Genomic DNA, 21018 nt, shown 5'->3' on the forward strand with positions numbered 1-21018 from the left:
CCTTAAACTTGTGAAAGGCAGGGTGTCAAAGCGAGAACAGAGGAAGAAATAGTCAGGCTTCCCTGAGTTGATTTGAGGTAGGTGAGCTGTTTACCCTAAATACCACCTCTTCCACATTTGCCCTTAGCAGTAGTTATTAGATACATGTCTGTATTGCTGCTTCCCCCCCACACCCCAAGAACTTACAACCATCAATTATCCTTAACTCCTTCGACCTACAGCATTTAATAGCCATTGGTCAATGGTGGTGTGGCTCCATTATTTGATACTAGGTTGTTGATATTAGAACCACTTACGTGACTGTACAGCTCTGACTTGGAGTTAACTCGGCAGGGCATTCTTTAATAACGGTCACAGTGAGTCCTAAATGAAATAGCCATAAATAGATGCTAGCAGAATCTCGGGGGGGGGGGGGGAACCAAAAGACATGTACTTGTGTGGCATTCCTGCCTTCCCGCAAATGTGATCTAGGAGATGCCCCAGTTCCGTAGCATAGAACTTGTGGGAAAGAGTAGACACAATGTGTTCCTTCTGTAATCTGTCAAGCATTTGATGTTCTTGAAGACAGTGCCTGTTATATTCTGAATATTGGTGTCTCCTCGAGTCTACATGTTTGGATCTGAGACATACTGCTATGATACTGAAAGGCAGAGTTATTCAGAAATGGTTAAGCCGTAGGGCTCTGCCCTCAAGGTTGGAATGAAAAGCTTGAGCAAGCTACCCACCCCTCTTCAGCAAGGGGGAAGGTACAGCAGTGTAGAACAGAGAGTTCTGACGCAACTGAAGTCTCTGCCAACAGGTGGCCTCTCATCCTCAACAAAGTTAGGCCCCTTTGGTGACCTCTATAGTGCTTTCCAGACCAGAGTGCTTTCCTGATTGTCATTTAGCTTTATATGTATGGCTTTGGGTTTTAGTTTGGATGCCTACAGCCTGTTTGCTGCCTGATATATAGCCAAGAAATAAAAAGCCATGCATGGTGATACACACCATGTACCAAGGAGACGGAAGCAGGAGAATCACTAGTCCCAGGGCCAGCCTGGGCTGCATAGTGAACCAAACAGAAAGAGAATTCACTCTTGTTCACAGCAGTAGCTGTCAGCTGTCAAAGCTAAGGAGTCTTAGGAGAGTTGGGATATGTCCCTTCTCAGCCTGTTTACACATGTGAGTGGCATTCCTGTGCCAAGTAGAGAAGTGGATCTGGATAAAGGTTCCTTTTGGCCTTGAAGCTCTGTGTCTATGGTTTTTTTTTTGTTTTTTTGTTTTTGTTTTTGTTTTTGTTTTTTTTTTTTATGTCTTTTAGACCCTTAAGAATCCCCTACCCCGTTTTCATTTCCTTCCCTTCCTCTCTTCTGGGGAAGGAGGGGTGAAGTTAAGGAGTTTGTCTGATTCCTTGTTAGGAGACAAGAAGTGACTGCATGTCTCTGACCATCCTGAGGGTTCCCAGCCCCAACTCTTCCTATTGCAAAACCATAATGATGCTGATAAGACCCACAGCTGGCTGTTCAGATTGCAGGTCATAAAACTTCCCCTTACTTTCCACTGAAAGCTAATTCTGGAGAGTGAATCTTTGAGTCTGAACTCTTCTGTGCAGGCTGTGTGCATCAAAGTCTCTCTTGGAGCCTGGCTCCTTTTCCCAGAAGTAGGTGACAGGCTGTGTAAATGAAGAGTCACCTTTGAAAGCGCTTCGGCTCAGGCAGAGCAGGCTTTTTATGATCTTGCTTGAGTATGAGACTGGAAGGCTGAGGGGTGAGTGGAAGGCTCTGCTCTTCCCCCCCCCCCCCCCAGCCCCTTAGCACACTTTGATCTGAGCTCCTTGTCTAATCGTCAGCCAAGCGCGCTGGAACTTTAGCCAGAGCAGGAAAAAGAGAAATAGTTTTCCTTTCTTGGGTGGATTTGTATTTATATAAACCCTTAGTCCTGAAAATGAGCCAAGTGGCAAGCACACGCTCAGGGAAGGTACGTGGGATTGTGTGAATGGCGGGGAGAGGCAAGGGCCCTCTGCTCCTTTGCCCTCAGATGGAGGAACTAGGGTCAGATGGTGTCTGGGGCTTTCAAGGGCCAAGGAGAAGAACAGGGTATGCCCTCTGCATGTTTTAAGGACACAGCAGGGGCAGGGTAGAGCAGGGCTCTTGGTTCTGGGACATTGCCCCTGTGTATGCACACTTGCTGCTGTAGATGGTGGACTGCACACATGAAGGAACAGCTCCCTGCACACTGTGGAGAGTAATGTTGGAGAAGCCTTAAGTGTCCTCAGATTTCAGTCGCCATGTTAATTTATCGGCATGATCTTGTGGGTATTCATTGTTGTTGTTGTTACTGTTGTTGTTGTTGTTGTTATTGTTGTTGTTGTTATTGTTGTTGTTATTACTACTACTACTATTAGACTAGCCCTTCCTCTTCCTTGGACAGAGTGAGGTTGTCACTTACATTTACTATTGGTTGTTAAAGGTTTCTTTTCTTGTTTCCCCTGGCTCTGCTTTCTCTAGGATATAAGGTGACTTTCTTTTGGACTCTAGAGAATTTTTTTTTGTAGACTCTAAGGAGGGTCTTCGTTCCTCACCAAGCCATATCATTTGTACAGAGTCTGGGCTAGTCTGGAACTGGGGAAGAGGCTGGGGATAGCTAGTTGAAAGCGTCTGCACTTTCTTGCTTTTTCCTACTTTTTGAACCCAAAGGGAAGCCCTTCCTCATGGGTGACTCAGCTTCCAACAACCTCCCTTGAGCCCTTTCTTTCTCTGGCTCATTCATAAGCTCAGAATGAGCCCCATCCGTCTGCTGTCCTGAGATGTTTATTCTGGCCCCAGCACTGCTATTTTGTATGCGTTAGAGCCTGGAACTTCAAAGTGGAATTGTCCTGAAGTCTCCACCTGGGTCTCATCCCTAGGAATTCTGGGATGCTCAGACATGAACCATTGTGTGTGAAGGAAAGGGGGGTTTATATCACCAAGCACAGAAAAGCTCTGGGGCTTGGAAGCAAAAGTAGGAAAGGGAGCATTGTGAGAAGGGGTAAGTTTGATGTGAGGGAAGGGGCTAACCTCAGGTAGAGTTTGGAAAGAGACTCTGTTAGGCCCTTTGCTCCTTAGTTCTCCTGGGTGAAGTTTTTGCCACACGTTTTAGGATGTCTCTGATCCAAGGGTACAGTGCTTGCCCTATCTCTCTGTGTATGTATGTATGTATGTATGTATGTATGTATGTATGTATCTATCTATCTATCTATGTATCTATGTATCTATCTATGTATCTATGTATGTATCTGTGTATCTATCTATCTATCTATCTATCTATGTATAAATCTATGTATGTATCTATCTATATATTTATCTATGTATGTATCTATGTATTTATTTATGTATATATGTATGTATCTACATATGTATCTATATCGTATGTATGTATTATCTATCTATCTTTTAGATTGTTATATAGAGCATTTACATTAAAACATCTTTACCCGAAATACTCAATACTCTTGTAAGTACCTCTCTAAAAGGATTATTATGTTAATGTTGGCAGAATTCGGAGTGGTTTTATTTATATTTTCAACTTCATCTTCTATTTTTTATTATCATTAAAAGTAGAAAACAGATTTTTAGGCAGATACAATGGCTCACATTAATACTAGCTTTAAAAGGCTGAGATAGGAGGACCATTGTGAGTCTAAGCCAGGCTGGGCTGCATAGTGATTTTCCTGCAGCCTGGGTAATGGAGTAAGACCCTGTTGCCAAAAGAAAAAAAAAAATTCTGTTTTATTTATGAGAGAAAGGTTTTCTCTTTTCTTGTTTTTTAATAGAATCATTTCTGTAGTCCAGGTATCATTTGGGGAACACGTAGCATAAAACCATCAATAGTTGATCATCCTGCCCCTGAGCTAGAGAGGGGCCTTGGCTTATGATGTGCTGACATCGGATGGTGATTTAGAAAGTGTCACATAGACAGTGATACAGTTAATGACAAACCCATCTGACTACAAAATTAGTACCACTGTTCCACATTCATTCAGAAACATGGAGTTGGGTACATGTATCCTGTGCATGCGGGTACATGCATTTTCTCATACCCAAATGGAGTGTTCCTTGAGCCTAGGCTAGCCCAGCCTACAGATCTCCATCCTTCCTCCCACCACCTCTTCTCTGTGATCTCTACATGGCATTTTCCCATTTGTCATGGGTTCCTTCACACCTTGTCATCAGATGAAAGTCTGTGAAGGGCAACATTACAGTTGACTTGAGCTTTTCTGAAGTCACCCCTCCTTAATCTAGAAGAGCCCTGGGTGATTACCTCCAGGGACTCCATCGACCAAATGGAGCTCTTCTTTGATTAGTGTACCTGAGATATTTAGTGTCTGTCTGTCTGTCTGTCTGTCTGTCTCTCTCTCTCTCTCTCTCTCTCTCTCTCTCTCTCTCTCTCTCTCTCTCTCTGCTTGTCTCTTGAGGGAGGAAGAGAACCTTGTATAATAAGTGAACAAGCATGGGGAAAGCTGAACTTGTTTGCTCAGATGGAACACCTGCTACAGAAGGACCAGCAAACTGTGGCAGCCACTTGTACCCAAGGCATTGCTCAGTGAGACTGGAGGGTGGGGATGCTGTGTGAGCCACCCAAGAGGCCATGGTTCTGCTCTTTGCTTCTCCTTCTACCTGTGACTGTCACCTGTCAGCACTTTGGAACATGTTTCGAAGCAGTTGAAAAGTTAGTTCAGTGGTTCATAACACTCACTTGAGATAGAACAGTTTAGAATTGAAATAGACATGTGAATTAAAGAAAAAAAAAAGAGTGAACAATTTCTTCACCCTCGTATGTTGACTAGAGTCCAAGGATTCATGATGAAATAAGGTCATTAGTTTAGAAGAGGGTAATGACTTTGTTTTGTTGTTGTTGCTTGGCTGTTTTTTTTATTGTTATCTTTTATTTACTTTATTTATTTATCTTGAGATAGCATCTCACTGTGTAGACCAGGCTGGCCTCAAACTCAGAATCCCTCTGCCTCCTCTTTCTGAATGCTAGGATCACAGAGAAGTACTCCCATACCTAGCTAGAAGCTAACCATTTTTTTTTGATACTGTAAAGTTTGACAGTTGCCTTTCAAATTCCCATTGCAGAATGTGTCCTGCCTTTAAGTGGCCCTGTCTTACTTCAGTAGTTTTAAAAGCAGAAGCCATCTGAGCCAAACCTTGTGACCAGGAACAATATAACCCCTTGCAGGTTTAGGAACTGGTCTCTGAGTCCCAGGACTCCTTAAAAGAATGGGTGGCCTAGATGACTTAACTACAGGCCAACAGATCTCTGTTGATTCCTTATGTGCCCTAGCCAGTTTTCCAGAGCCCAGCAGCAGCTCTTTCTCCAGAGTGTAGAGTAGCTTTCCAAGGACCCCATTTAGTGCTCCATTGAGATTCCCTCCAGTTCCACATGCTCACTCTTTGTAGATTACCTCTATGTCACCATGAATTAAGACTTGCCAGAGTCTTATGGTTTAGGCAGGGTATAACCCATCAAGGTGGGGATGGTGTGATGGCAAGACAACCTCCTGACCAATGCAGACTTAGGGTAATGCAGCAAGTCACTCTGAGGTAGCAGACAAAGAGAGAGAGGGAGAGAGGGAGAGAGAGGGAGAGAGAGGGAGAGAGAGAGAGAGAGAGAGAGAGAGAGAGAGAGAGAGAGAGAGAACGTGGCTCCAAACAGGGCTAGACTGAAACCCCCAGAAGGTGGCCCCTAATGGTCCAAGTCTGCCCTACTTCTCAAAAATAGGCCACATCCCACAGCCTGTTGAAATAGTGCCACCTGCTGGGGACCACATGTTTAAACTTAAGAGCCTGTGAGGAGTATTTTACCTTTAATGGGTAACACTTCTCAACTTGTTCCCACTCCTACAAAGACAGCTTATGTGAGATTATGTGGGCAACAGAGGACAGTTCCAGCCTGCTAGTTGATCAGCTGACCATGGACTCTTCTGATCAGGTAAATGAGGGTGCCAAAGTCCAAGGGCCTGTGTAGCATACGCTGTTTAATGATACCGTGATCCCAGTCTCCTGGAGCACCCCTCCCCCGTGCCATGTTTCTTTCCCTGAATATTTCTCTTCAACCTTTAATGTTTTCTCGTGCTCTCCTCAGCTGTTAAATCCTGCATAACATTTATGTCTACTAATCAGGACTCTGTGCAGTCTGTCCCAAGGCTACACTTAAAAAAAAAAATATTTTTAAAACACTCACTTTCTTCAGACACACAAAAAGAGGGCATCAGATCCCATTACAGATGGTGGGAATTGAACTCAGGACCTCTGGAAGAACAGCCAGTGCTCTTAGCCGCTGAGACATCTCTCCAGCTCCCCCCCCCCCCCCAGTACACCTTAACTGAGCCTTTCATTCATTCACCCAGTCTCTTCCCTTATGGTTTGCATGCTTGTTTTTCCCCTGCCCCCCAGATATCTATGTAAATTTTATTTAAGTTCTGGACAGCTTTGTTGTTTTGCATGATATTTAAAACTGGCATCTTCAATCCAGATTCAGTTGTTTGTACTGAACAAATTTTGACTTTCAATATAATGGCTTACTTTGTTGCTACAATAAATGTTTAGTGTTTTGCATAATATGCCCAATAGTGGAGAGATCTGATGGGGGGGGCGGGGGGGGGCGGGGGGGGGAGGCTCATTTCAATGATCTGCTGTTGATGTTTTAGAATGTCCTAACAGGACTTGGTGTTCTGTTCTTCGACTGAGGGAAAAGCAGTTGTTAGGAGTCGCTGTCACTCTCCTGGCACAAATCTCGAGCCTGAGTAATGAAGCAATTCTTCACAGGGTTGAGGCCCACAGGAGGAGGAGGCGTAGTGGCCTCAGTAGACAGCTTGCTTCATTCAGGAGGCCGGGGACATCTGGGTCCTCTCTAATGACCACCAGTGCACACTTTTGGGAGAAAGAAGAAAGATCATCCTTTAAAGCCAAATGTGAGATGCGTAAATGATTAAGACCACGCAGTCCCCAAGGACCCATTCACTCTGAATTCACATTAGATGAAGCTTCAACATGTCCATGGAAATGCCAGCCTCATAAACCTTCTGGCTCTGCAGAGCATCTCTTGTTGTAGTGTGCTGGAGCAGCGCTGACCCATAGCATGACACTCGAGGATGCTACCACGTGTCTCCGTATTATAAATAGAGCAATGCTATAATTTTAGTCAGAAATAAAGGCTACCGTCTTTTAAGAGGCTTGTCTGTCTGTTGTGTGTAGTATGTGAGTGTGTGTGTGTTGATTCACAGAGATGAAGAGAGGTATGTCAGATCCCCTGTAGCTAGAGTTATAGGTGTGGAGAGCTGCCTGAGGTGGGTGGGTGCTGGGACCCAGACTCTGGTCCTTTGGCACAGCAGGAAGCTCTTTAAACAAACATATGAGTCATCTCTTCATCCCTGTAAGCAAGTTTTAGAAAGTAGAACTATACCAGGCTGCATGTAAATTTTTTCCTTAATCTGTTGCTATACTGTCCTATGCAAATGTAACTCTTTATAGTGCCCACCCACTCTGGGAATTATCACTTTAGCTTACTTTGCTATGAATGGCAGATGTGTAATAGAATCAAACTTTTTTTTTACTTGAATTTTTTTTGTGTTTCTGGTGAGAAAGGGTTTTGCATGTGATATCTGACAGTCTAACCCTGAATTGCATGCTTTCATTGTGCTTGTATGAATTCTTTATGTATTTGAAAAATCAAGCTTGTACAGAATCTTCTTATCTCTGTAATAATATTGCTGCAAACTTATAAGATATCAGATAGAGTGCTTATTAATTTGTATGTGTTATCTAATTTAATTATCACAGTGTCTCTGTCACAGGGCATTCTGATGTGGTGTTTAAGTGTCAAATCGGGTGGTTTTCGGTTCAAATTCTGATACCACTATTTCCTTTCGTGACAACTGGTAAACTTTATATGCTCTATAAGTCTTCCTTTATATTTTTATTATATTTTTATTATATTTTTATTATATTTTTACTTTGTGTCTGTCTGTCTGCACCACCTCACTGTATGTCTGTGTGTCTGTATGTACATATATGTATGTGTTCATCTCTCTATGTCTCTCTGTGTGTATATCTGTGTATGTGTCTGTTTCTCTATGTGTGTGTGTGTCTGTGTGTATATCTATGTACATGTGTCTGTTTCTCTCTCTTTCTCTCTTTTTGTGTGTGTGTGTCTGTGTGTATATCTGTCTGTCTGTCTGTCTGTCTGTCTGTCTCTCTCTCTCTCTCTCTGTGTGTGTGTGTGTGTGTGTGTGTGTGTGTGTGTGTAGACGTAAGAGGAAAGATGCAGGAATCATTTCTTTCTTGGTTCTACAGTTTGAACTCAGGTCATCAGGGTTGGCAAGCATCTTTGCCCTCCCAAGCATCTTGCCAGCCCAGTTTGCTTTTCTATATATTGGGAATAACTGTCCCTGTCTTACATGCTCGTAAGAATTGAGATAGTGCATATATGCTCCATCAAGTACATAGAACACACTCATTTAATATCCATTGATACAGTGGGCATCCTCTCTTTTTTCCCTGGGTTAACTAGGTTTGTTTTTAGTTCAGTTTTTTTTATTACAGCATAGGGGTAACTACACACACACACACACACACACACACACACACACACACACAGTTCTCTGTTCAATAGTAAATATTACTGGGCCTTTTGGTCTGGGCCCGAGCACTGAGCAGATCCTGGGTGGCAGCTCTGCACCCAATCTCACAAAACCCAGAGGAAACGGGCCTCCCAGGAGCTGTAACCTGGGCAGTATCTTAGGTAAGGAGAAAGCAACACCTGCCCCAAACAGGGAGTAACTGGGACCCACTAGGACCCAGGAATTCACTCCTGGCCCGGAGCACTGGTTCCTTCTGGTCTGGGTCCAAGCACTAAGCAGATTTTGGGCCCCAGTTCTAACCCCAGTAGTAACACCCACCCCACATAGTTCTGAAACAACCAAGATAATAGGAAAGACAGACTTTAGTCAGAGACAGTGAGTGCAGGTAGCACTAAGGAGATCCAGATGGCGAAAGGCAAGCACAAGAACATAAGCATCAGCAACCCAGGGTACTTGGCATCATTAGAACCTAGTTCTCCCACACTAGAAAGTCCTGAATTCCCCGTATCACCAGGAAAGCAAGATTCAGATTTAAAATCACTTCTAATGATGATGATAGAGGACTTTAAGAGGGACATAAATAATACTCTCAAAGAACGTAAGGAGAACACAGGTAAACAGGTAGAAGCCCTTAAAGAGGAAACACAAAAATCCCTTAAAGAATTACAAGAGAACACAACCAAACAGGTGAAGGAATTGAACAAAACCATCCAGGACATAAAAATGGAAGCAAAAACAATAAAGAAATCTCAAAGGGAGACTACCCTGGAGATAGAAAACCTAGGAAAAAGATCAAGAGTCACAGATTACCAACAGAATACAAGAGATAGAAGAGAGAATCTCAGGTGCAGAAGATACCATTGAAAATATTGACACATCTGTCAAAGAAAACGCAAAATGCAAAAAGTTCTTAATACAAACCATCCAGGAAATCCAGGACACAATGAGGAGACCAAACCTAAGGATAATAGGTATAGATGAGAGTGAAGATTCTCAAATTAAAGGGCCAGTAAATATCTTCAACAAAATTATAGAAGAAAACTTCCCTAACCTAAAGAATGAGATGCCCATAAACATACAAGAAGCCTACAGAACGCCAAATAAACTAGACTAGAAAAGAAACACCTCCCACCACATAATAATCAAAACACCAAATGTACAAAACAAAGAAAGAATATTAAATGGAATGAGGGGAAAAGGCCAAGTAACATATAAAGGTAAATATTACTGGTTATGTTGCTTTAACACCATGAAATATGCAACAGTTACCTTTTTTTCAAGGTCTCATAATTTATTACTATTAGAATTCTCTTCCTTCTTTTTTCTCTCTTTTCCTTCCTTCCTTCCCTTTCTTCTTCCTTTTTTCTCTGCCTGAAACACAGAAGTAGAAGCCGTCAGTGAGGATACGCTGCATCTCTTGGGCAGTATGTTCCAGGCATTTTCTTTAGCCTTCCTCATTCCCTTGGAGAAAAGTTCAGCACACTCTGCAGTGTCCCTCTTATTTTTTCTCTGTGCATTGTTGTTCAGAACAGCATGTTGGTGCTGCTTGTGTTCAGAACATGTGGAGGGGCAAGATGCTGAGTCTTAAGGGTGCTGGCCCTGAGCTTCTGCCCCTTGTTTGAGGTCTTTCTGACAATACTGGCCAATATTTCCTTCTTTAGAGAGATTGAGAAGCTTTTGGATCCTGCTAGTTCTTTTGGGCATCAACTGCCAAGGGGCAATAGTACCTACTGGTCCAGGAAAATACGCTTCTCTCCTTTTACAGTCACTGAGTTGAAAACACTCAGCTTGGCATCCACAGTGCATCCCAAGCAGACCTGTGCTTCCTCTCTTCAGTTCTTGGTCTGTAACAAGAATGCCTCTTACTCAGTATCAGGCACACTCTGCCATGGGTCTAGACACCCTACTTTCTGGGAAAACCTTGCTTGCCATTTCCCACCAGATTCCTACCCCTCCAGTCTTCACCCAGAGCATCGCTAGCTACCTCCATGGCCATACGCTTCTCACAGAAAGTAGGACATTTTTGTTCACATTTTTTTTTTCATTGAGTTTCTGACATTCACTTGATGCAGCTGGCCAACTAGGGTAGTCGCTCTCAACCTGTGGGGGCAACATTGGGGCTGAACAACCCTATTACAGGGGTTGCCTAAGAAGATCCAAAAAACAGATATTTTCAGTATGATTCATAACAGTAGCAAAATGACAGTTATAAAGTAGCAACAAAAAGAATTTCATGGTTGAGGGTCTCCACAACATTAGGAAGGGTCGTGGCATTTGGAAGGTTGAGAACCACCAGTCTAGCTGGTGTCATGGAAAAGAGTCATGAGCTACCTTTGAAGTAAAGAGAGAATCATTTAGGCTTATAATTTTGGAGTCAAACCTAAGAGCAGGCAGCCCATTACTTTAGGCCTTGCACGAGAGCGGCACACCATGGGCAGGAGCACATGAGAGAGCAGGCGCTCACATCTCCAGCCAGGAAGCAGGGAAAGAGAAGACTCAGGGTCCACAATCCCACTGGCATGTCTCAAGGTCTCAGCTTTGAAGACCAGCAGCACCTACCTACCAGAGTCTGCCTGCCACCCTGGGGACTGCATTCTGACCCCTGAGGGGCACCAGCTCTAAATAAAACCATATACCTGGCTCTATCAAGAGGGCAGAAAAGCTGCTGGCTTTATAGAAGTTGGTAACCAAGGCTTAAAAAGATTTGAATTATTTTCAGTTCTGTCTTGCAGAAAACGGCCTTGTGTTCACCAAAGGCTACAGTATCACCAGCAATAAAACAGTCGTGTGTGGCTGGTGCCAGGGACCCATGCAAAGGATAGGGCTTGGCACCTGCAGTCCTTATCTGGGTACTCAGGCAGCCTGGAGCAGATGAAGCAGAGGCCTGGCCTGTACAGCATGTCAATCAGTCAACCAGAAAAGAATTTCCAGTGGGAAAATAAAGATGCCCAGGCCATGCTCAGGATTTGGGGTTGATCTTAGGATTTTAAATGAAAAAATATACCTCCTACCCACATATGTAGCAGATGTACAGCTTGGTCTTCATGCAGATCCCCCCAAAACTGGAGTGGGGGGCTGTCCCTTTATTTGTTGCCTGCCTGTGGATCCTGTTCCCCCTAACTGGGCCACTTTGGCCTCAGTGAGAAAGGATGCACCTAGTCCTGTAGTGACTGACATGCCTGCCTGAGGGGATTATTCCTGGTCTGGTGGTGGGGAGGAGGGAATGGGAGGAGGAGCTTCGAGAGGGAGGATTGGGAAGAGAGAAGGACTAATATTTGGAATGTAAAGTGAATAATTTAAAAAAAAAAGAAAGAAAGAAAAGAAAAAAAAGAAAAGAAAGAAAAGAAAAAAAGAGGAGACAGGACCAGCTGAAAGCACTCTGTTCTCAAGACCTGATAGTACTGTGAGTCACTGTAGGATGCTTGGATTTCCCAGACTCACAACTCTTAGCAACTCTGTTAAAACACAGACATCTGGCTGAACCAGTGCCGCTAGACTGGATGGCTTCCAGGTGTCAGCCAGCTCTGACTCGCTCTTACTTGGGTCCATTATGTTCCTTTGACACCATTTAATGTTTCCGTTTGTAGCTGGCATCTTTCTGCTTCTGATCATTTCCTAGCTGGTGTTGGAGGACACACAGTTCTGACACATGGGTATCCACAAGGTTTAGCACCGGATAATGGTGCTAAGTGAACGTTTGCAATAGCTTGATATTTGCAGTAATTTGGTGAGCGGACTAAAATTAGATTCAGTTCTTCTTATGCAAAGACGCAGAAAAATGTTCTACCCAGGGAGTTAATGTGCCTCTAAAAGTATAAATACGTCAGTGCCTAAATTCCTTTTATTTTACAGTAATGCAAGGCAGTCCCTCCAGGAAAGATGCATCCTGGTTAGAGAAGCAGTCCCTGTTTTGGGGAGGTACTGAAGTCAGGTAGCAGAGGGTTTCCGGTGTCTGCCACTAGTTAACCCTGTTGCTGGGTACATCTCATAACTTCCCCCAGCTGGCTTGTTTTATATCTGTTTGACCTAAGACATAGTCATTCTGGAAAAGAGAACCTCAACTGGGAAAAAGATGTCCCCACCAGATTAGTCTCTGGGCAAGCCTGTGGCACATTTTATTGATTGATGGTTGATGTAGAGGACCCAGCTCACTGTGGGATCCAGCATTGTGGGCAGTGCTAGCTCTGGCCTGGTGGTCCTGAGGGCTGTAAAAAGCAGGCTGAGCAAGCCAGTTAGCAGCACTCCTCCATGGCTCTGCATCAGCTCCTGCCTCCAGGTTCCTTCCTTGTTTGAGCTCCTGTCCTGATGTCTCTTAGCAATGGTGTGGGATCTGAGAGTTGTAAGCTGTTATAAACCTTTTCTCTTTGGCCTGTTTATGGTCATGGTGTTTAACACAGTAATGGAAACCCTAAGTGAGACAGCAGATTCTTCATTTGCAAAATGAGGATGTTCTGCCTGCTCAGTGGGACACCACATCAGTGTGGGCACATGCTTCAAAATTGTGAGCTCAGCTGAAAGTGAGGTGTTCAGAAGTACAGAATCCTAAATGTGTGTGTGTGTGTGTGTGTGTGTGTGTGTGTGTGTGTGTGTGTTTTGCATATGCCATTGTGGGTATATGAAAACAGAGGACAACCTTGTGGAGGTGACTCTGGGGATTGAATTCACATCATCAGGCTTTAGCTGAAAGTACGTAAAATACAGAAGAGCCACCTTGCTGGTCCAAACTACAGGGTTTTTAAGCAGAAGGACTTTCTGCCATTATATGTCAGCATAGACTCTGGAGTCTCTAGAGCTTCAGATGACCATCAATACTGATGAATGTCAGTAGGATCTCTCCCCGATTTGGCATGCTTTCCGTGTCCTTGATTTGAGTGATTTACTTCTAGGTCTAAGCAGGGCTGTTGGGCAGAAACAAGGACTAAGGACTATGAGCTGACTCTGTCAACCGAGTACTCTAGGTAACGAAGCCTGTGGGGCTGGGCCTGAGGACAGGAGGAGGAAGGACAAGTTTCCAGATGAGGGACCTACAAGGAGGAAGTCACTGCGCCTCCCAAGGAGTCGATGATCTCATTGTAGAAAGATGATGTGCAGGTGTCCCTAGTGTCTGATTCCCTTTAGGTATTGAGTTAATTTTATTAAGTTAGTCACCTGTTTCTACTAGGCCCATATTAGCCATTAGATCATCCTGTGTGCTTTAGAATCAGCACTCCGGAAATTCTCCTGCTCCACGATGCTGGACTGTGGTCCTTCTGGTTACCATGTAAACACCTTGAGCCTGCCACATACCAAATGTTTGCATAGAGCTTTGTTTTGAGCCTGCTAGCTCTGCTGAAACCCCATAGGCCTACATTTTAATTATGAGCCCCCTTGTTGGTAGCCCTGCCTGGCTGATCTCAGGAATCAGTCTGAAAAGAGAGGTGAGCAGGTGAGCAGGATTGAGCTAAATGCTTCCTTTGTCTGGAGGGTCCACCTGTCCACTACCAGCATCATGACATAAGAAGCCTCTCTGTGGTGATGCGCTGGGCATCCCAGCCACCAAAGCTAGAGCTCTACAGTCCAGCCATGCTGGCTACATTTTGGTTCTTCATCTCGACGTCTGAAGACTTCCTCGCTACATGCCTTACTCCTTTGAAAGTGCTGTATTTTTAATCCCACGCTTTGGGACCTATTTCCTAATGGGTTTTCCTCTCTTCTTTGCAGGGGAGTTGCTTAGCCAGCCCAGGCCAGAAGGGGTGGCAGAGATCATCTGCCCCAAGAATGGCAGCGAGCGAGTGAATGTGGCTTTGGTCTACCCACCTACACCGACTGTGATCAGCCCTTGTTCCAAGTGAGTTTCCAAGTCCCACTGTCCCTTGCTCCTTGCTGCATATTCTGGCTCTGTTAGTTGTGATAACTCAAAGCCAAGTTCAACGGTGTGTGCAGAAACCTTGAGAAGTCAGTTACCTCAAGCAGCAAAATAGAAGCTTATTTGCTTCTTTTTGTGTGTGATATTTTACTTTGCTGATAAAAAAAAATTAGAGCTTTTCAGATGTATAATTCATAAACCACCCACAGTTTACTCATTTAAAAATGTAATATATAGATTCTTGGGGTTTAGTCTACTTTCGGGTATTTATAACCAAAAACGTGCGCTCCTCTGCCAATAGCATTAATGCAGAGCTTTGTTGAGAAGGTATTAGGGTTTAACTGAGCCTCGTTCTCGTCCCAAGTGAGTTCTTAACTGTCACTGTTGAATTAAGTGGGCTTTCCTTCAAAGGATAGCGAGGGGCCATTAAATCAGAAAAGCCTGAAGAAAATCTATAATGATCTGATTTTGCAGAGGCCTCTGATTCTCTCATCAAAGCAAAGACTGTGAGCCGGCTACAACCTTCTCCCCAAACGGACTGACAGGGAATGCACACGTGCAAATAAATATTCACACAGGATGCATGCTGTGTATTCTAGAGAAGACACATCCCATTGGCTGGGGGGGCGGCGGTATTTATATGTTTTTATCATATTGGAATGCAAAGAGGCTGCTTCTAAACTGAGATGAAATGACTCTAAGCTGCTAATGCAGCAGCCACAGACCTGTCTTGCTTGAAGCTCATTGTCTTGGTGATAGCTCTGGTCATATATCTGCCAAGTGGCCATAGTCAGGCAACGGGCTTTAGTTTTTCTTCCTGGTTTGTTGTTCAGATAGTGTCTGTTCCTTCTACACACACACACACACACACACACACACACACACACACAAAGAGAGAGAGAGAGAGAGAGAGAGAGAGAGAGAGAGAGATATGCATACAGACACACACACATACACAGAGATACAGACATACATAATGACACAAAGACACAGACATGCATACACAGAGAGAGATACACAGACATACATACGTGTGTGCACACACAGAGAGACACAGACAGACAGACAGACAGACAGACACACACACACACACACACACACACACACACACACACACACCAAGTTATTATAGGGCTTTAGATAGTTTGCACTTGAGAACTGTGACCTCTCTATCATCCAGCCAGTCAATGTAGGTAGGAGGACCAAACCAGACTTTGGTCTGGTCACATGCCAGAGCTCTGTGGTAAGACTGTCATCCAGACAGGGGCAGCTTCCCTCCGGTGGTGTATGCTTCCTGTACAGCTGGGTCTCCATGATGTTGTAACAGGTCAGCAGTAGCAGGGAAAGTCCCCATTTCCTCCAAACTGGGTATTAAGCAAAGGCTATTATTCAATGTACCTGCTGGGGAGGCTAGCCTAACCCCCTGAGGGAAATGCCTTTCTCATACTAGATTCCGGATAGTCTTTTTATCTAGCGTGCACCAGCATAATCCATCATGGAAGTCACCCTAAGAAATTGAGGTCATGAAATGCTTCTCAGGTTTCCTGATAGAACCACACAAGCTCTTGTTACCCTGCATCTTTGCTGCCCCAAACATGCCAAAACCCAGGCATTATCCTGCCTTGCAATTTCTTTGAGTTTGTGCCTCCTGCTCTTTGTCTTTCAGATACACCAGGGCAGGGATAAAGAGGTGTTATAGAAGTGGGGTACAGAACACAGTTCATACTTTGTATTGATGTAAATGTCCCTGAGCCACTAGAGACACTAATCAATTGTTTTCATATGGTTCCATGCTGTTTAATAGACAAGATAGATTCAAGAATTAAATATCTGCTTGGACCAGATGCCCTGATGGCACAAAGCCAGTTATCAGTCATTCCCATGGGTGGCTTCTTATTCTACCACAGTAAGACCCCATTTACCAGGTTGGAATAAAACAAAACAAAACAAAACAAAACAAAAACATGCTATCAGCCTCTCCCTGACAGTTTATTGAATATAAATGAACAACCACCTTTGAATTTGGGTATCATCAGAATTGGCTTAAACTTCTCTATCTGTGGGAGGGAGACATTACTGGAGACTGGACCTCTGTTGTCTTAGCAATGATAGCATCTTGGCTGTACAGTTCTCAGCTCCAGATGAAGGCCTGCTCCCTAAATATGAAAATTTTGCATCCTTGGCCAGACTTATTTTTTAGTAAGGAGGCAAGGAGAAATGATCTCTCTCATGACGATCAGGATAAAAGCCAGTGTCTGTAATCCAATTAGAAAGAAACTCATGCCCTGAAGCATCTACAACCCATAGTCATGAACACTAAACAAAAGCAAGCATGCAGGCCAGGCCAGGCCCACTGGAATGTCCAAGCCACAGATAGCAGTCAAATGGGTTAGCTATTGAGTCATATGGTTTTGGCCCAAGGCTGAGGCTTGGTGTCCAGGCAGGACCAGCAATCCAAAACACTGCCTTTAAGCTCCAGTCACTTAACTTAAGTAACTCTCTATGAAGTGATTTCTACCTCTATAGCAGCCCGTACAATGCAGGCAGATGGGCAAGACTGGACTTTCCTCTGAGCACATGCATCAAAATGTACGGAGAGAAAGTAGCGAGGTGTGCATCTTTGAAGAGACACAGAAGTCACTTGGCTGGTTCTAAAGTACATGCGCTGGACTTTAGCTCTTTGACCCCTGCCCTTCTAAGGGTGGCCTCTCAGCCAGGACTCTTGCCCTTTCTCTGTTGTACCAGTATAAACCCAACCGCTAAGCAGAACCTGGGACATGTAGCAGTGTGGTCAGATGCTTCTGTCTCTTCTACACTTGACTAGGATGATATTCTGCTCACTGTTCACATCAAGAAAGGATGAAGAGTCCCAGGAACCCTGTTCATCATTATGTTGAGACAGCAGGTGCTAACCACAGCAGTCCCAGGTACCAGAATAAACACCCCACTCTATGTCATTGACATCAATCTTTTAATGCTTTGGGGAGAAGGAAAGGGTCTCTCCAAGGCATCATTTGTCTGGTTTCCTCTCCCCTCAGGTATCAGAGACTTGACATTTAATGGCTGCCTATAGCCATATGGGAAATAGTGATGCAGTAGAATTTATAAACAAAAGAAGAATCAATGAGTGCTATTCGGTACTTCCACATGAATCCCCAACTTTTCTATTTCTCACTTGAAAAAAAATTCCAGGTATAAAATTAAAAAAAAAAATAACAAAAAGATGTGTATGTTGAGGGTAGAGGTGACCCTGCAGTTAAGAATGCCAACTGCTCTTGGAGAGGACCTGAGTTTGGTCCCTGGAACTCATATGGGTTAGATCACAACAGTTTGTAACTCCAGCCTAAGGGAATTCTCTGGCCTTTGCACCTGCACACACACCCCCACACACATCCCCCACACAATTAAAAGTTAAAATTAAAGTACAAAAATTTCCAGATGTTTCTCCCCTATGAAGAGAGGTGCAAAGTAAGGAGTAAGTAGTAGGTCTTCAGGTTGAGACTCATAGTAGGTCTTCCCTAAAGGCTTAGAGCTGTGACTTGTCCTGGTGGTGGGTGGTAGAAATTTCTCTCAGATGTCCATTTTCTTTCTTGCACCAGGGGAGAAGCAGATGCATCTTGTGCACTTGGCTAATCTATTCAAATGAGGGTTCTTTCTTCACTTTGTATGATTGTGAAGGATTTGGCATGGGATGACTGTACATTTGACAGCAGAGGTGTTCAAATAACAAAGAAACAAAGACTTCCTTGACATGGATTATGTCACACATGGTCCTAAAGCCTGTTGATGTCTAGTTTACACCATTCTCGATGATGCTCAGTGTATTTTGAATGGTGTGGCTTCTCCACTCCCTGCCCCTGTCTTATGTTAAGCATCTTCACCACCCCAAGAAGGAATAGGATTCTAATTGCCATTACTTGTTTCTGATCTAATGTGGCACCTAGTTTGTGTCACCAGTGTGCTTAGTGTCTTTTTCCAGAATGTTTTTTGGTGGCTGGTGTGTTGACGTTAAGCAGATTCTTGAGTTTGAAATAAGTTCTCATAAACCCTTTGTTACTGGCACAGTTCAGTCCAAACAGGATGAAGTAACTTGGTACCATGTATCACTCATAGCGCCTTGTTTCCTGGGTGATGGAGGAGAAGTAGGGTACCACAGAGGGAGGTGAGGAGCTTCCTTCAGAACTTCCTAGTTGTAGCCTTTTGGTAGCTCAGTAGCCAAGCATGCTAATCCCTGGATGTGAGGAATTGGTAACTACTTGGGAATCATTACAGAACCCCACCTTCTCTTGGATACCAGAAGCAAAAAATACTCAAGTGCTTTTATAAATGAATGAGATGGGCCTCGCCCCGTAATCCTGATACTCAGGAGGATGGTGAGTTCTAAATCATCCTGAACTACATAGTAAGACCCTGCCTTGGGAAAAAAAAGGCAAATGAGTTTGTTAATTAGACAAACTGACAGGCGTGCCCAGGCTCCTGTATACTTTAAATCACCTTTAGATTACTTTGACACTTAGTAGAAGTACTCTAGTTGCTACATTGTATCATTTGGAGAATAATGACAAAAAGAAAGTACATGGCCTGTACAGATACACTAGCTCTATGCAACAGTGTTTTCAATGTGCTGTTGGTTGAATCTGAGGATGCAGAATCTCAAGATGGAGGATCAGGAGGAGGCTGACTAGACTCTCCCTGGGAACAGTAGAGAGAAAATAAAAAGATAATTTTTGTTTGCACTTTAAGAAATATTTAGTAACATTTAATAATTTTATAGGCATATTTTGATCATCTCCTACTCCTTTCCCTAGTTATTTCTTTCTTAGATCCATCCTCCAAACTACTCCCAACTTCAGGCCCTCTCTTTGTTTGTTTTAAATAATTCACTAAGTTCGCTTTGTGTTGCTCCATAGGTGTGGAGACCATCTGCCAGGGCCAACCCCTTAAGGAAAACTGATTCTCCCCCAGAAGCTATCAGCTGTCAGTAGCTCCTTAGATAGGGGAAGGAGACTGTGAATTTAATGGAAATCTCTCTACACAAGGGATAATGGTCTTCTCAGAAGCCATTAGATGCCCAAGAAAAAGCCCAGTACCAAATGAAGGATATCTCCCCTTGAGTTGTTGGGAGACTTCAGTGTCTTGATGATACCCCAAAACAATGCATGCTATTGCCATTTGTCCTTGGTTATTTACATGAACCTGATGTTATAACCCTACTGCTGAAACCACCATATACTTTGATCATAGGATGTGGAAAAGTCAAGCTGGTACTAATCAGGAAGTTTCTTACTGCTGACCAGCCTTCAGTAGTACCAGAAGCTATGTAGGCTTCCGGAGAAGGAAAGTTACCAACGGTCTCACCCACTGATGAACTCGGTGCGCTGCAATTAACAACCAGCATGGCAGAATAGGTTCATGGAAGCAACAGTGGCACAACTATTATAGGTGTAACCAACTCCTTCCTGATTAGATTTAAGGCCCCCGTCACAGGAGGAAACATATTTCTGGTACTATATAAACAGCTAAGAACTCATGGTTCGGGAGCTCATTGACCCTAGGGGTAAGCCTACTACTATTATTTTGTAAGTCGACATCAGAGTAAGCTACACTCTGAATTCATATTTCTATACATGTCGATGAGTATAGTTCTCAGACTTCATCAGAGAAGTATCTCAATGCAGAAGATGGCTGTTAATGCAGATTCTCACATCTGGTTAAAATGCAGAGACTAATGCCTGTTGAGTGCTCTGTCACAGTTGGGACTTCTATATCACACTCCTGCCCACAATGCTTGGGGGCCATTGTGGAAAGGGGTCAGAATGATTTTAAGTGGCACAGACTGGAGAGAACCAAAGCAAAACAATACCTTCTGGATGAGAGAGGGCCGCTGCACTCATGAACTCACAACTTGTGTGATTACCTGCACAACAGCAAGCTAGTCAGAATTAATTAATGTTTTACATGTTTGTTTGTGAATCCCTGGCTCTGTGTAGTCTCTCTTCAGGTTGAGACACTTAGTGTTTTAGTCCGCAGGGTGTGTGAGCTTCTGGGCAAATGACAGATGGCCAGCTGCACTTCATGTTTAGGTGGCCTGAACCTGAAAGTTGTTACTTTTTTCTTTCCAAAGAAATTGTGACCAGTGTCCTCCTTTCCATCACTAAACTGTGTGTACTCTCTTACAAACTGACTGCTAACCCCAACTTGGCTACTGAGTCTCCTGTGAGGACCAGAAAGAGTTCAACAAACTAGCCCAAAACAAACAAACAAACAAACAAACAAAACAAACAACAAAAACAAACAAACAAAACACTTCACCTCCCAAGTACACGGACACACAACCCTTGTTCATTTGTATGGTTTTTATGAGCTGACCCTGAAACATGCAGGGCAGAGGCATGTCTAATTTTTATTTCCTGATAGGTGACTTTTCTCTTAGTTGTTCCTTCATCTTTGTGCTCCATCCTGTAGGAATAGGACGGAGTTCATAAGGATTAAAGACGTTAACTCTAACTTTGGCAGATGGTATGCTAATAGAATCAACAAAAGTATTCTAAATGAAAGCCAGCATTTTCTG

At 43.7% G+C, this 21018-nt stretch overlaps 1 protein-coding gene across 2 annotated transcripts in view; it reads left to right on the top strand.

The window, feature by feature from the left end:
• Mfhas1 (multifunctional ROCO family signaling regulator 1) overlaps positions 1 to 21018 on the top strand; it is an 89446-nt gene that overhangs the window by 60000 nt on the left and 8428 nt on the right. For both annotated transcript variants that reach the window (XR_004608449.2, XM_034520210.2), the window contains exon 2: positions 14303 to 14429. Coding sequence is in view for 1 of the 2 variants with exons in the window: in XM_034520210.2 (XP_034376101.1) it covers positions 14303 to 14429 (127 nt within the window). In the remaining variant the exon portion in view is untranslated. The remainder of the gene's footprint in view (positions 1 to 14302; positions 14430 to 21018) is intronic.

Source organism: Arvicanthis niloticus, chromosome 16 (genome assembly GCF_011762505.2).
Source record: "Arvicanthis niloticus isolate mArvNil1 chromosome 16, mArvNil1.pat.X, whole genome shotgun sequence".
NCBI lineage: Eukaryota > Metazoa > Chordata > Mammalia > Rodentia > Muridae > Arvicanthis > Arvicanthis niloticus.